We start from the raw sequence: 12,343 nt of genomic DNA, 5'->3' as shown, positions 1-12,343 counted from the left end.
CATGATCATTAATCAGCTTCTTGATATGCCACATTTGTCAGTTGGATGGATTATCTTGGCAAAGGAGAAATGCTCACTAATAGGGATGTCAACACATTAGTGAAACATGGGACCAACTCTACATGTTGTGTTTATATTTTGGTTCAGTGTAGTTTCAACGTTATTGACAGTTTTAAAAAACCGTGGCTATTTACAAATACCCTAGTATACCGCCTAACTCGCGCGCGCACACACACACACACACACACACACACACACACACACACACAGAGAGAGAGTCATCAGAATGTCCCCAGGCAAGATTCATCATGGAACTAAATCCCATATCAATGCCTCTCTGGGCACCTGTCTGCCCCACTTTAAGTTCACCCAGCTTCCTGAGTATGCCTCTTAAAGACTCACCATGCCGTCTCGACCAAACACGGCCAAATTGGATGGAAATCTAATTTCGCCCTAACGGCACATTTTTCAGAGATAAGTCGTGAGGGGGACAAATCAGTAGTGAGCGAGAAGGACTGAGAAGCAGGAAAAATCAATCGGTTTTTGCAAATTAATCCCAGAACAACAGCAAAGGACCTTGTGAAGATGCTGGTGGAAACCGGTTCAAAAGTATCTATATCCACACTATATCCACGAGTCCTATTTCGACATAACCTGATGTTCAGCAAGGAAGAAGTCACTGCTTCCAAAACCGCCACAAAAACCCAGACTGCGGTTTGCAACTGCACATGGGGACAAAGATCGTACTTTTTGGAGAAATGTCCTCTGGTCTGATGAAACAAATATAGAATTGTTTGGGTATAATGACCATCATTATGTTTGGAGGAAAACTGCTTGCAAGCCGAAGAACAGCTTCCCAACCGTGAAGCACGGGGGTGGGAGTGTGTTGTGGGGGTGTTTTGCTGCAGAAGGGACTGGTGCACTTCACAAATATATATTTGGATATATTGAAGCAACATCTCAAGGTATCAGTCAGGAAGTTAAAGCTTGGTCGCAAACGGGTCTTCCAAATGGATAATGACCCCAAACATACTTCCAAAGTTGTGGAAAAATGGCTTAAGGACAACAAAGTCAAGGTATTGGAGTGGCCATCACTAAGCCCTGACCTCAATCAGTTCTTGGAGGGAGGAATGACTCCTGTTCTGTTAGGTAACATATCGGCCCCACAATGGCCTTGAATGGGCTGTGTGATTAGGGTGAAATAGTGAATATGTCTCCCTCTTTTTTGAATGGTTTAGGGGGTAGATAGTTTGCAACTCCCCAAAGAAAAGAATGTGCTGTCATGCTGGTTATGTGTTTTTTCCTCTCCCCTGTGGCCCAGTCTCCCCTGTGGCCCAGTCTCCCCTGTGGCCCAGTCTCCCCTGTGGCCCAGTCCAGTCTCCCCTGTGGCCCAGTCCAGTCTCCCCTGTGGCCCAGTCTCCCCTGTGGCCCAGTCCAGTCTCCCCTGTGGCCCAGTCTCCCCTGTGGCCCAGTCTTCCCTGGGGGATATGGAGGGCCACAACACACACTGCTCCCTGTCACGACACCCACGGCTCCCTGTCACGACACACACTTCTCCCTGTCACGACACACACTTCTCCCTGTCACGACACACACTTCTCCCTGTCACGACACACACTTCTCCCTGTCACGACACACACTGCTACCTGTCACAATCACACTTCTCCCTGTCACGACACACACTTCTCCCTGTCACGACACACACTTCTCCCTGCCACAACACACTTCTCCCTGTCCACCACACACTTCTCCCTGCCACCACACACTGCTCCCTGCCACCTCACACTGCTCCCTGCCACAATCACACTGCTCCCTGTCACAATCACACTGCTCCCTGCCACAATCACACTGCTCCCTGCCACAATCACACTGCTCCCTGCCACAATCACACTGCTCCCTGCCACAATCACACTGCTCCCTGCCACAATCACACTGCTCCCTGTCACAATCACACTGCTCCCTGTCACAATCACACTGCTCCCTGCCACAATCACACTGCTCCCTGTCACAATCACACTGCTCCCTGTCACAATCACACTGCTCCCTGCCACAATCACACTGCTCCCTGTCACAATCACACTGCTCCCTGCCACAATCACACTGCTCCCTGCCACAATCACACTGCTCCCTGTCACGACACACACTGCTCCCTGTCACAATCACACTGCTCCCTGCCACAATCACACTGCTCCCTGCCACAATCACACTGCTCCCTGTCACAATCACACTGCTCCCTGCCACAATCAGTGTTAACCCACAGGCCAGAGGGGCCAAGCCTAATAATAAGCCCAGATGATGTCCCTAAAGAGGTCCTCTACTGTTCTGTTCTGTTACTCATCTCTCAGCATGAAAGACCCAGTAGCCTTACAGCTCTCATCAACATGATGCTCACACATGACTTATAGATGGATATCATGGCTTTGATTTGTATTAATGTACTTTCCTCCAATCGAAGGTTTAATTTCTGGAATGTTTATCCTGATTTCCAGTTTCTCTCAGAAATACCCCCCTGTGAAGTTCCTCTCGGAGAAGGATCGGAAAAGGATTTTGGTGAGTGTTTCAAAAATGCATGCACCCCACACACAAACACACACGTTCCTCTCTTAACTCTGAGATCACAACCCTGGACTTAAAGCATTAATCTGTTTCATGGCTCCATCTCCACCTCTTCTACCCATCCTCCTTTCCTGCTGCCCTCAGCCAGTCAGCCCTTAGACGTCCAATTACTTTTCAATTAAATGTTTTCTCTCTGGTCGTCATTCTTCCCTGGCTTGACACTCTTAAAAAAAGATATATATATATATATATATCTCTGAAGTAGTTGACATATATTGCCCTGTGGAGAGTCATACCTTTTTGATCAGATCTCTGCTCTGCTCTGAAACCATGTCAGGGAACGTGTGTGTGTGTGTGTACTGTGTGTGTGTAATATGTGTGTGTGTAATGTGTGTGTGTGTAATGTGTGTGTACGTTACTATGTGCCTGTGGCAGTAACTTCAGTGCCTGTTGTGCTGCTCTGAGGCTGAGAGCCCCAACAGGGTCATGATTTCCTGGGCTTGCGTAAGCCACCACTCACTGGACACTTGAGTTGACTCCCCACTTAGTTGTCTGACTGGCAAACCTAGTTCCATACTAAACACATCCTCTCGTATACATCTGATCATTTCCCATTAGGGATTACACTTTCAGACAGGTCTGTTGTGTCTGTCCAGCTGGTTGGCTGGCTGCTAGACCCATATCCAAACATATTACACTTGCTCTTTAATGGACAACCAACAGCAACTAGCTTGAAGGCACACTAGGGATTAGGCCTAATCTTCAGGGCAGGTCTGTCTGACTGAAATGGTTCTTTCCCAATCTCAATCTAAACAGCTTTCTATTAACCTCAGCCTATACTATTATTCTCTTTCTCCCCCATGTTATTCTCCCCCAAGTTAGATATCCCAAGTTGTCTCTTGTATCTGAAGTTAAGATTTTACCAGAATTCGGACACACTGAAAGTTTGCTCTCTCTCCCGTCTTCCCTCTGAAATGGTTATCCTGAACTAGATCCATGTTACTCTGTCGTGGTTATCCTGAACTAGATCCATGTTACTCTGTCGTGGTTATCCTGAACTAGATCCATGTTACTCTGTCGTGGTTATCCTGAACTACATCCATGTTACTCTGTCGTGGCTATCCTGAACTAGATCCATGTTACTCTGTCGTGGCTATCCTGAACTAGATCCATGTTACTCTGTCGTGGCTATCCTGAACTAGATCCATGTTACTCTGTCGTGGCTATCCTGAACTAGATCCATGTTACTCTGTCGTGGTTATCCTGAACTAGATCCATGTTACTCTGTCGTGGTTATCCTGAACTAGATCCATGTTACTCTGTCGTGGTTATCCTGAACTAGATCCATGTTACTCTGTCGTGGTTATCCTGAACTAGATCCATGTTACTCTGTCGTGGTTATCCTGAACTAGATCCATGTTACTCTGTCGTGGTTATCCTGAACTAGATCCATGTTACTCTGTCGTGGCTATCCTGAACTAGATCCATGTTACTCTGTCGTGGCTATCCTGAACTAGATCCATGTTACTCTGTCGTGGCTATCCTGAACTAGATCCATGTTACTCTGTCGTGGTTATCCTGAACTAGATCCATGTTACTCTGTCGTGGCTATCCTGAACTAGATCCATGTTACTCTGTCGTGGCTATCCTGAACTAGATCCATGTTACTCTGTCGTGGTTATCCTGAACTAGATCCATGTTACTCTGTCGTGGTTATCCTGAACTAGATCCATGTTACTCTGTCGTGGCTATCCTGAACTAGATCCATGTTACTCTGTCGTGGCTATCCTGAACTAGATCCATGTTACTCTGTCGTGGTTATCCTGAACTAGATCCATGTTACTCTGTCTAGATGGTTTTGGTGCCCTCTGTCTCCTCCTCATGGTGTGATCCTCAATGCCCCGGTCTAGATCGTAGGCAGGGTGACTTTGTGGGGTCTCTTTCTGTCTCCCTCCCTCCCTCCCTCCCTCATGGTGTAACCCTCTATCCCCTAGATAACGGGCGGCGCAGGCTTTGTTGGCTCCCATCTGACTGATAAGCTGATGATGGACGGCCATGAGGTGACGGTGGTGGACAACTTCTTCACTGGCCGCAAGAGGAATGTGGAGCACTGGATCGGCCACGAGAACTTTGAGCTCATCAACCATGACGTGGTGGAGCCGCTCTACATCGAGGGTGAGTGAAGACGCACACAGGCACACACACGCACACAGAAACACACACGCACACAGACACACACACGCACAGAAACACACACGCACAGAAACACACACGCACAGAAACACACACGCACAGTAACACACACGCACAGTAACACACACGCACAGTAACACACACGCACAGTAACACACACGCACAGTAACACACACGCACAGTAACACACACGCACAGTAACACACACGCACAGTAACACACACGCACAGTAACACACACGCACAGTAACACACACGCACAGTAACACACACGCACAGACACACACACGCACAGACACACACACGCACAGACACACACACGCACACAGGCACACACACGCACAGGCACACACACACACACAGAAACACACACGCACAGAAACACACACGCACAGAAACACACACGCACAGAAACACACACGCACAGAAACACACACGCACAGAAACACACACGCACAGAAACACACACGCACAGGCACACACACGCACAGGCACACACACGCACACAGGCACACACGCACAGGCACACACACACACACAGAAACACACACGCACAGAAACACACACGCACAGAAACACACACGCACAGAAACACACACGCACAGAAACACACACGCACAGAAACACACACGCACAGAAACACACACGCACAGGCACACACACGCACAGGCACACACACACACAGAAACACACACGCACAGGCACACACACGCACAGGCACACACACGCACAGGCACACACACGCACAGAAACACACACGCACAGTAACACACAGGCACAGTAACACACAGGCACACACACGCACAGGCACACACACGCACAGGCACACACACGCGCACAGTAACACACACGCACACACGCACACACGCGCACAGTAACACACAGGCACACACACGCACACAGGCACACACACGCGCACACAGGCACACACACGCGCACACAGGCACACACACGCACAGAAACACACACGCACAGTAACACACACGCACAGTAACACACACGCACAGAAACACACACGCACAGAAACACACACGCACAGAAACACACACGCACAGAAACACACACGCACAGAAACACACACGCACAGTAACACACACGCACACAGACACACACACGCACAGACACACACACACACACACACAGGCACACACACGCACACAGGCACACACACACGCACAGGCACACACACGCACAGGCACACACACGCACAGGCACACACACGCACAGTAACACACAGGCATAGTAACACACACGCACACAGGCACACACACGCACAGAAACACACACGCACAGGCACACACACGCACACAGGCACACACACGCACAGAAACACACACGCACAGGCACACACACGCACAGTAACACACACGCACAGAAACACACAGGCACACACACGCACAGGCACACACACGCACAGGCACACACACGCGCACAGGCACACACACGCGCACAGTAACACACACGCACACAGGCACACACGCGCACAGTAACACACAGGCACACACACGCACACAGGCACACACACGCGCACACAGGCACACACACGCGCACACAGGCACACACACGCACAGAAACACACACGCACAGGCACACACACGCACAGAAACACACACGCACAGAAACACACACGCACAGAAACACACACGCACAGAAACACACACGCACAGAAACACACACGCACAGTAACACACACGCACACAGACACACACACGCACAGACACACACACACACGCACACAGACACACACACGCACACACAGGCACACACACGCACACAGGCACACACACACGCACAGGCACACACACGCACAGGCACACACACGCACAGGCACACACACGCACAGTAACACACAGGCATAGTAACACACACGCACACAGGCACACACACGCACAGAAACACACACGCACAGGCACACACACGCACACAGGCACACACACGCACAGAAACACACACGCACAGGCACACACACGCACAGTAACACACACGCACAGAAACACACACGCACAGTAACACACAGGCATAGTAACACACACGCACACACACGCACAGAAACACACACGCACAGGCACACACACGCACACACACGCACAGAAACACACACGCACAGGCACACACACGCACAGGCACACACACGCACAGTAACACACACGCACAGTAACACACACGCACAGAAACACACACGCACAGAAACACACACGCACAGAAACACACACGCACAGTAACACACACGCACACAGACACACACACGCACAGACACACACGCGCACACACACGCACACACACACACACAGACACACACACGCACAGACACACACGCGCACAGACACACACGCGCACAGCCACACACGCGCACAGACACACACACGCGCACAGACACACACACGCACACAGACACACACACGCACAGACACACACACGCACACACACACACACACGCACACAGACACACACACGCACACAGGCACGCACACAGGCACACACACGCACACAGGCACACACACGCACAGGCACGCACAGGCACGCACAGGCACACACACGCACAGTAACACACACGCGCACAGTAACACACACGCGCACAGTAACACACACGCGCACAGACGCACAGGCGCACACGCGCGCACAGGCACACACACACGCGCGCACAGGCACACACGCGCGCACAGGCACGCACCACGCACGCACGCGCGCACAGGCACGCACGCGCGCACAGGCACGCACAGGCACGCACGCGCACACAGGCACACGCACACACACGCACACACAGGCACACACGCACACACAGGCACACACGCACACACAGGCACACACGCACACACAGGCACACACGCACACAGACATATAGAATAATACATTTGTTGAGTAAAAAGGAAAATAACAAAACACATAAATGCTCCCAAAATTACAAGAGAACCCAGTGTCTAAACACAGGCCTCCTCACAACATATAGGACAGCCATCCCTCTAAGTCCTCATGCTCAGAAATATACTTAGGAATAGAGAATAGGTCATTGAAATCATTCATATTCCAAATCATAAGTAACAACCCAACTATTCCTCAGTGATTCAAATTTGTCTTATCACTCAAAGTAAAAACCTCAATTTAACACACATCAATATTAGCAGATTTACATACAGTATAATTATCCCATAATTCTACTGTTAACTTTTTTAATCATGATTATAATACAGATCAGTATCTCAATGCATTCTTAATCTAAATTACTACAATTTACATGGTGTAGACCTCTACAATCAACCTGATACCACAAAAGTTTCAATGGCACAGTTGACCAACCCCCACTCTCAGGCATGGCATCTTCTGGCATCTTCGTTTTTCTTCAGATAGCTGTACAGTTCAAAGTGGACGGCCCATGATAATGTCCCAATTTCAATGTCTCATCTTTACCACTCATGTCTTGTCCATTCATCAACCAATATACCAGCATCATAAGAAAATGTTAGAACAGATCTTTCTCCATGATCACTCCAAGTGGACTCATCACAGTATGAGAGAACCATGAAAGAAAAGCAGTTGATAGCTTAGATCTGAGACTGTACACCAATTTCTGGCTTGGTTCTTTTCTCTCGGTAGAAGTGGTTTGGAAAGCCTCCTTCAACATCTTTGTCACCCTTCTTCAGCCAGTTAGAGGGGGTTTTGAGGTACACACACCATATGGTCCAATTATCTCTTCCATGCATTAAGATACCGTCTGATGTCACTTTTCATGATAACCTCGAAAGAACAGATCAGAACAACAGTTTAGTTCAGTCCATTAACTACATGATAAATTATTACTTTTACCAATTATTCTTAACACACATATCTAAACATATTTCACAGAATAAAAAATCAAATCAAATAAATTTTTATTTGTCACATACACATGGTTAGCAGATGTTAATGCGAGTGTAGCGAAATGCTTGTGCTTCTAGTTCCGACAATGCAGTAATAACCAACAAGTAATCTAACTAACAATTCCAAAAAAACTACTGTCTTATACACAGTGTAAGGGGATAAAGAATATGTACATAAGGATATATGAATGAGTGATGGTACAGAGCAGCATAGGCAAGATACAGTAGATGATATCGAGTACAGTATATACATATGAGATGAGTATGTAAACCAAGTGGCATAGTTAAAGTGGCTAGTGATACATGTATTACATAAGGATGCAGTCGATGATTAGAGTACAGTATCAACGTATGCATATGAGATGAACAATGTAGGGTAAGTAACATTATATAAGGTAGCATTGTTTAAAGTGGCTAGTGATATATTTACATCATTTCCCATCAATTCCCATGATTAAAGTGGCTGGAGTAGAGTCAGTGTCATTGACAGTGTGTTGGCAGTAGCCACTCAATGTTAGTGGTGGCTGTTTAACAGTCTGATGGCCTTGAGATAGAAGCTGTTTTTCAGTCTCTCGGTCCCAGCTTTGATGTACTGTACTGACCTCGCCTTCTGGATGACAGCGGGGTGAACAGGCAGTGGCTCGGGTGGTTGATGTCCTTGATGATCTTTATGGCCTTCCTGTAGCATCGGGTGGTGTAGGTGTCCTGGAGGGCAGGTAGTTTGCCCCCGGTGATGGAGTTGTGCAGACCTCACTACCCTCTGAGAGCCTTACGGTTGAGGGCGGTGCAGTTTTACCAGGCGGTGATACAGCCCGCCAGGATGCTCTCGATTGTGCATCTGTAGAAGTTTGTGAGTGCTTTTGGTGACAAGCCGAATTTCTTCAGCCTCCTGAGGTTGAAGAGGCGCTGCTGCGCCTTCCTCACGATGCTGTCTGTGTGAGTGGACCAATTCAGTTTGTCTGTGATGTGTATGCCGAGGAACTTAACTTGCTACCCTCTCCACTACTGTTCCATCGATGTGGATACGGGGGTGTTCCCTCTGCTGTTTCCTGAAGTCCACAATCATCTCCTTAGTTTTGTTGACGTTGAGTGTGAGGTTATTTTCCTGACACCACACTCCGAGGGCCCTCACCTCCTCCCTGTAGGCCGCCGTCAACACATTCTATTGAAACTTCTTTCAAATTGGTTTATACTCCCCATCTCACTGTCAACTCCACCGTAGAGCCAAGGATCAAGAAGTTAGACCTATACCCCTCAGGAATAGAACAAAACAAACACAACAAATACAATACACTCAACAATACAATACACTCCTTCACATATCACTTAAGTTGTATAACTTCAATTCAAACCCTCAAAAAACTGAATCCTCCCCCATGTTTTACACACATCTCTCCGTATGAGAGTAATGTAAAACAACACTGAATCCTCCCCCATGTTTTACACACATCTCTCCGTATGAGAGTAATGTAAAACAACACTGAATCCTCCCCCATGTTTTACACACATCTCTCCGTATGAGAGTAATGTAAAACAACATTTCAGCTAACCTAATCAAATTAAAATCACTAAACTGAAAAAAAAACTCCACAAAGAAGAATGATTTAACCCCTATGGTCCTAGGAAAACAGACTTAAAGCAGCATACCCTTAGTTAAAAGCAATGCCCTTCACACTGGTCCAAATTACAAATATGGCTAAGAAACATATTTACCAATTACACAAATTATTTTGAAAGCAGTATTACAAATGACCATACATTTATTATCCAAATGGCTTTCCATTGCGGGTGATCAAGCCACAACGGAAAGTCATCAGAAGGTCATAGGTCATACAAAACCCTTCAAAGCAGTGTTTTTCACTATATAAAACAATTTGCAAACAATAATCAATTAGTTCCAACATTTTTGTATTTCCATGTTCCCAGAACATTCCTTTATCAAAAGAATTTGCGTGTGTAATAAAGTCAGAAAATAAAATAAAAGTGCCCCTTTAATACCTTTGCACTACAACAAAAAACTTCCCGGCCCCCTCCAATGTGGTAGTTTATGGCCTCAATTTCACTCACTCTCCCCCAGAATATAGTCCCTGGAAACATTCCAGAGAGAGACAGTGAAATATCCATTTTCCCGGAGAAAACACAAAAACACTTAGTATTCATTACACTACATCATTCAGAAACTCAAACGTGATCTATAAACCAAACCTAATGATAATTCCACTGTACCTCAAATCATTAATCATACGTTTTAATCAAATCAATGTATATGTATGATACAATGTTTATTTAAGTTAAATCATTTCCTAAAAAAACTTTTAATCAGCAACCTAATAATTTCAACCTGTTGATATAAATTTAGTAAAAACCAATCCTGATTTTTTTTTTAAACAAATCTAAAATCTTTCAAAAGTTGGCGCTGTCTCATCAGCGTAAAAATAAAAGTAAACGTATTTCCCCCCCCCCACTGATATCCACAAAAACTCAATAATGTTCAGCACATCCATTAATGATTTTCCTTTAGTCTGTACAGGGTCTGAAGTTCCAATGTATGCAGATGATACAGTGATAAATTCATGCAAATAACAAACTACACAAGAACTCACTACTATAATGATTCAGATGACAAAATTGCTCAGAGACTCTTGTTTAAATCTCAATAAAATAAAACACAGTCTGCATGTTCCTCAAAAAACAACTACTGATGGAAAAAGCTCCTGGTGGTATCTGATTTTAAGTGCCAAGGCATCATACTTGATTCCAACCTTTCGTTTAAATAGCAAATAATAAAGGAACTCAAATACCAAATTCAACCTAGCTAATTTCCTAAAACATATGAAATTGTTTTGACTATTGCGGTAACAACACTATAATTAAAATCTATGATACTCCCCCACTTAACATACTAGTTTACTAGTTTGGCCCAAGCTTGCTTTTCAACATTCATACCCATTCAGTCTTCTGTCAACAGGCTCTCATACTACTCAATCCAGCAATCACCTTTAATGACCTGACATTGTTCCACATAATGGAAACATACTATAATGTTAGACTACATGAACTTTCCTGCTCAAATTAACTAGTGTTACTTAAACAATCAAACCAAGAATCAATAACCATCAGAATCTATTCTTACGATGTTTTATGATTCAGACATCCAGTCTCCCACAAATCTATGATGCCCACCTAGCGAATCAGCTGCTAGAAATACAGAAAAAAATGTACCTGAACAACGGTCAAAACAATTAGAGTAAGGTTATTGTATATTCAAACTAATAACGCAAATTTACATTATTCTACAACAATCTACCTGCCTCCAGCAACTTTCCCTGACAATTAGTAGCCAACATAGCAACTAACTCTCTTCCATACTTTCAGCCCAACTTTCCCATTTCTTTTTCCCATTGGGCAAAAATATATAACCCCTCTCATTTCAACGTTTTTCCTTACCTCTATCGTAAGATTAAAAACCCAACTTTATAACTTCCTCTTCACTTTGCTCTCCACACTTATGAAATGCCTATTTCTTAAAAAATAACACGCAGCGCCAAAATTATAACATGCGTCAGTCAATCTATAAGAATGAAAAACACTTTCTATCGCCATTCTCTCCCCGCTATTATTCAGAATTTCTTTAACTTAGGTAACTGTCTTCTCTATTGATACAGTCATTTAAATACGACCCAATTCTCAATACATTATTCCAGCAGATAATTTAGTGAACAGACATCGTCTCGCATCAGA

At 45.7% G+C, this 12,343-nt stretch overlaps 1 protein-coding gene across 2 annotated transcripts in view; it reads left to right on the top strand.

Moving 5' to 3' along the window:
• uxs1 (UDP-glucuronate decarboxylase 1) overlaps nucleotides 1-12,343 on the top strand; it is a 113,130-nt gene that overhangs the window by 25,044 nt on the left and 75,743 nt on the right. For both annotated transcript variants that reach the window (XR_006083133.1, XM_042319889.1), the window contains exons 5-6: nucleotides 2,490-2,550; nucleotides 4,551-4,731. Coding sequence is in view for 1 of the 2 variants with exons in the window: in XM_042319889.1 (XP_042175823.1) it covers nucleotides 2,490-2,550; nucleotides 4,551-4,731 (242 nt within the window). In the remaining variant the exon portion in view is untranslated. The remainder of the gene's footprint in view (nucleotides 1-2,489; nucleotides 2,551-4,550; nucleotides 4,732-12,343) is intronic.

Source organism: Oncorhynchus tshawytscha, linkage group LG03 (genome assembly GCF_018296145.1).
Source record: "Oncorhynchus tshawytscha isolate Ot180627B linkage group LG03, Otsh_v2.0, whole genome shotgun sequence".
NCBI classification, from domain to species: Eukaryota; Metazoa; Chordata; class Actinopteri; order Salmoniformes; family Salmonidae; genus Oncorhynchus; species Oncorhynchus tshawytscha.
The sequence above is the reverse complement of the archived record's forward strand: the minus strand, read 5'-3'. Positions and strand labels throughout refer to the sequence as shown.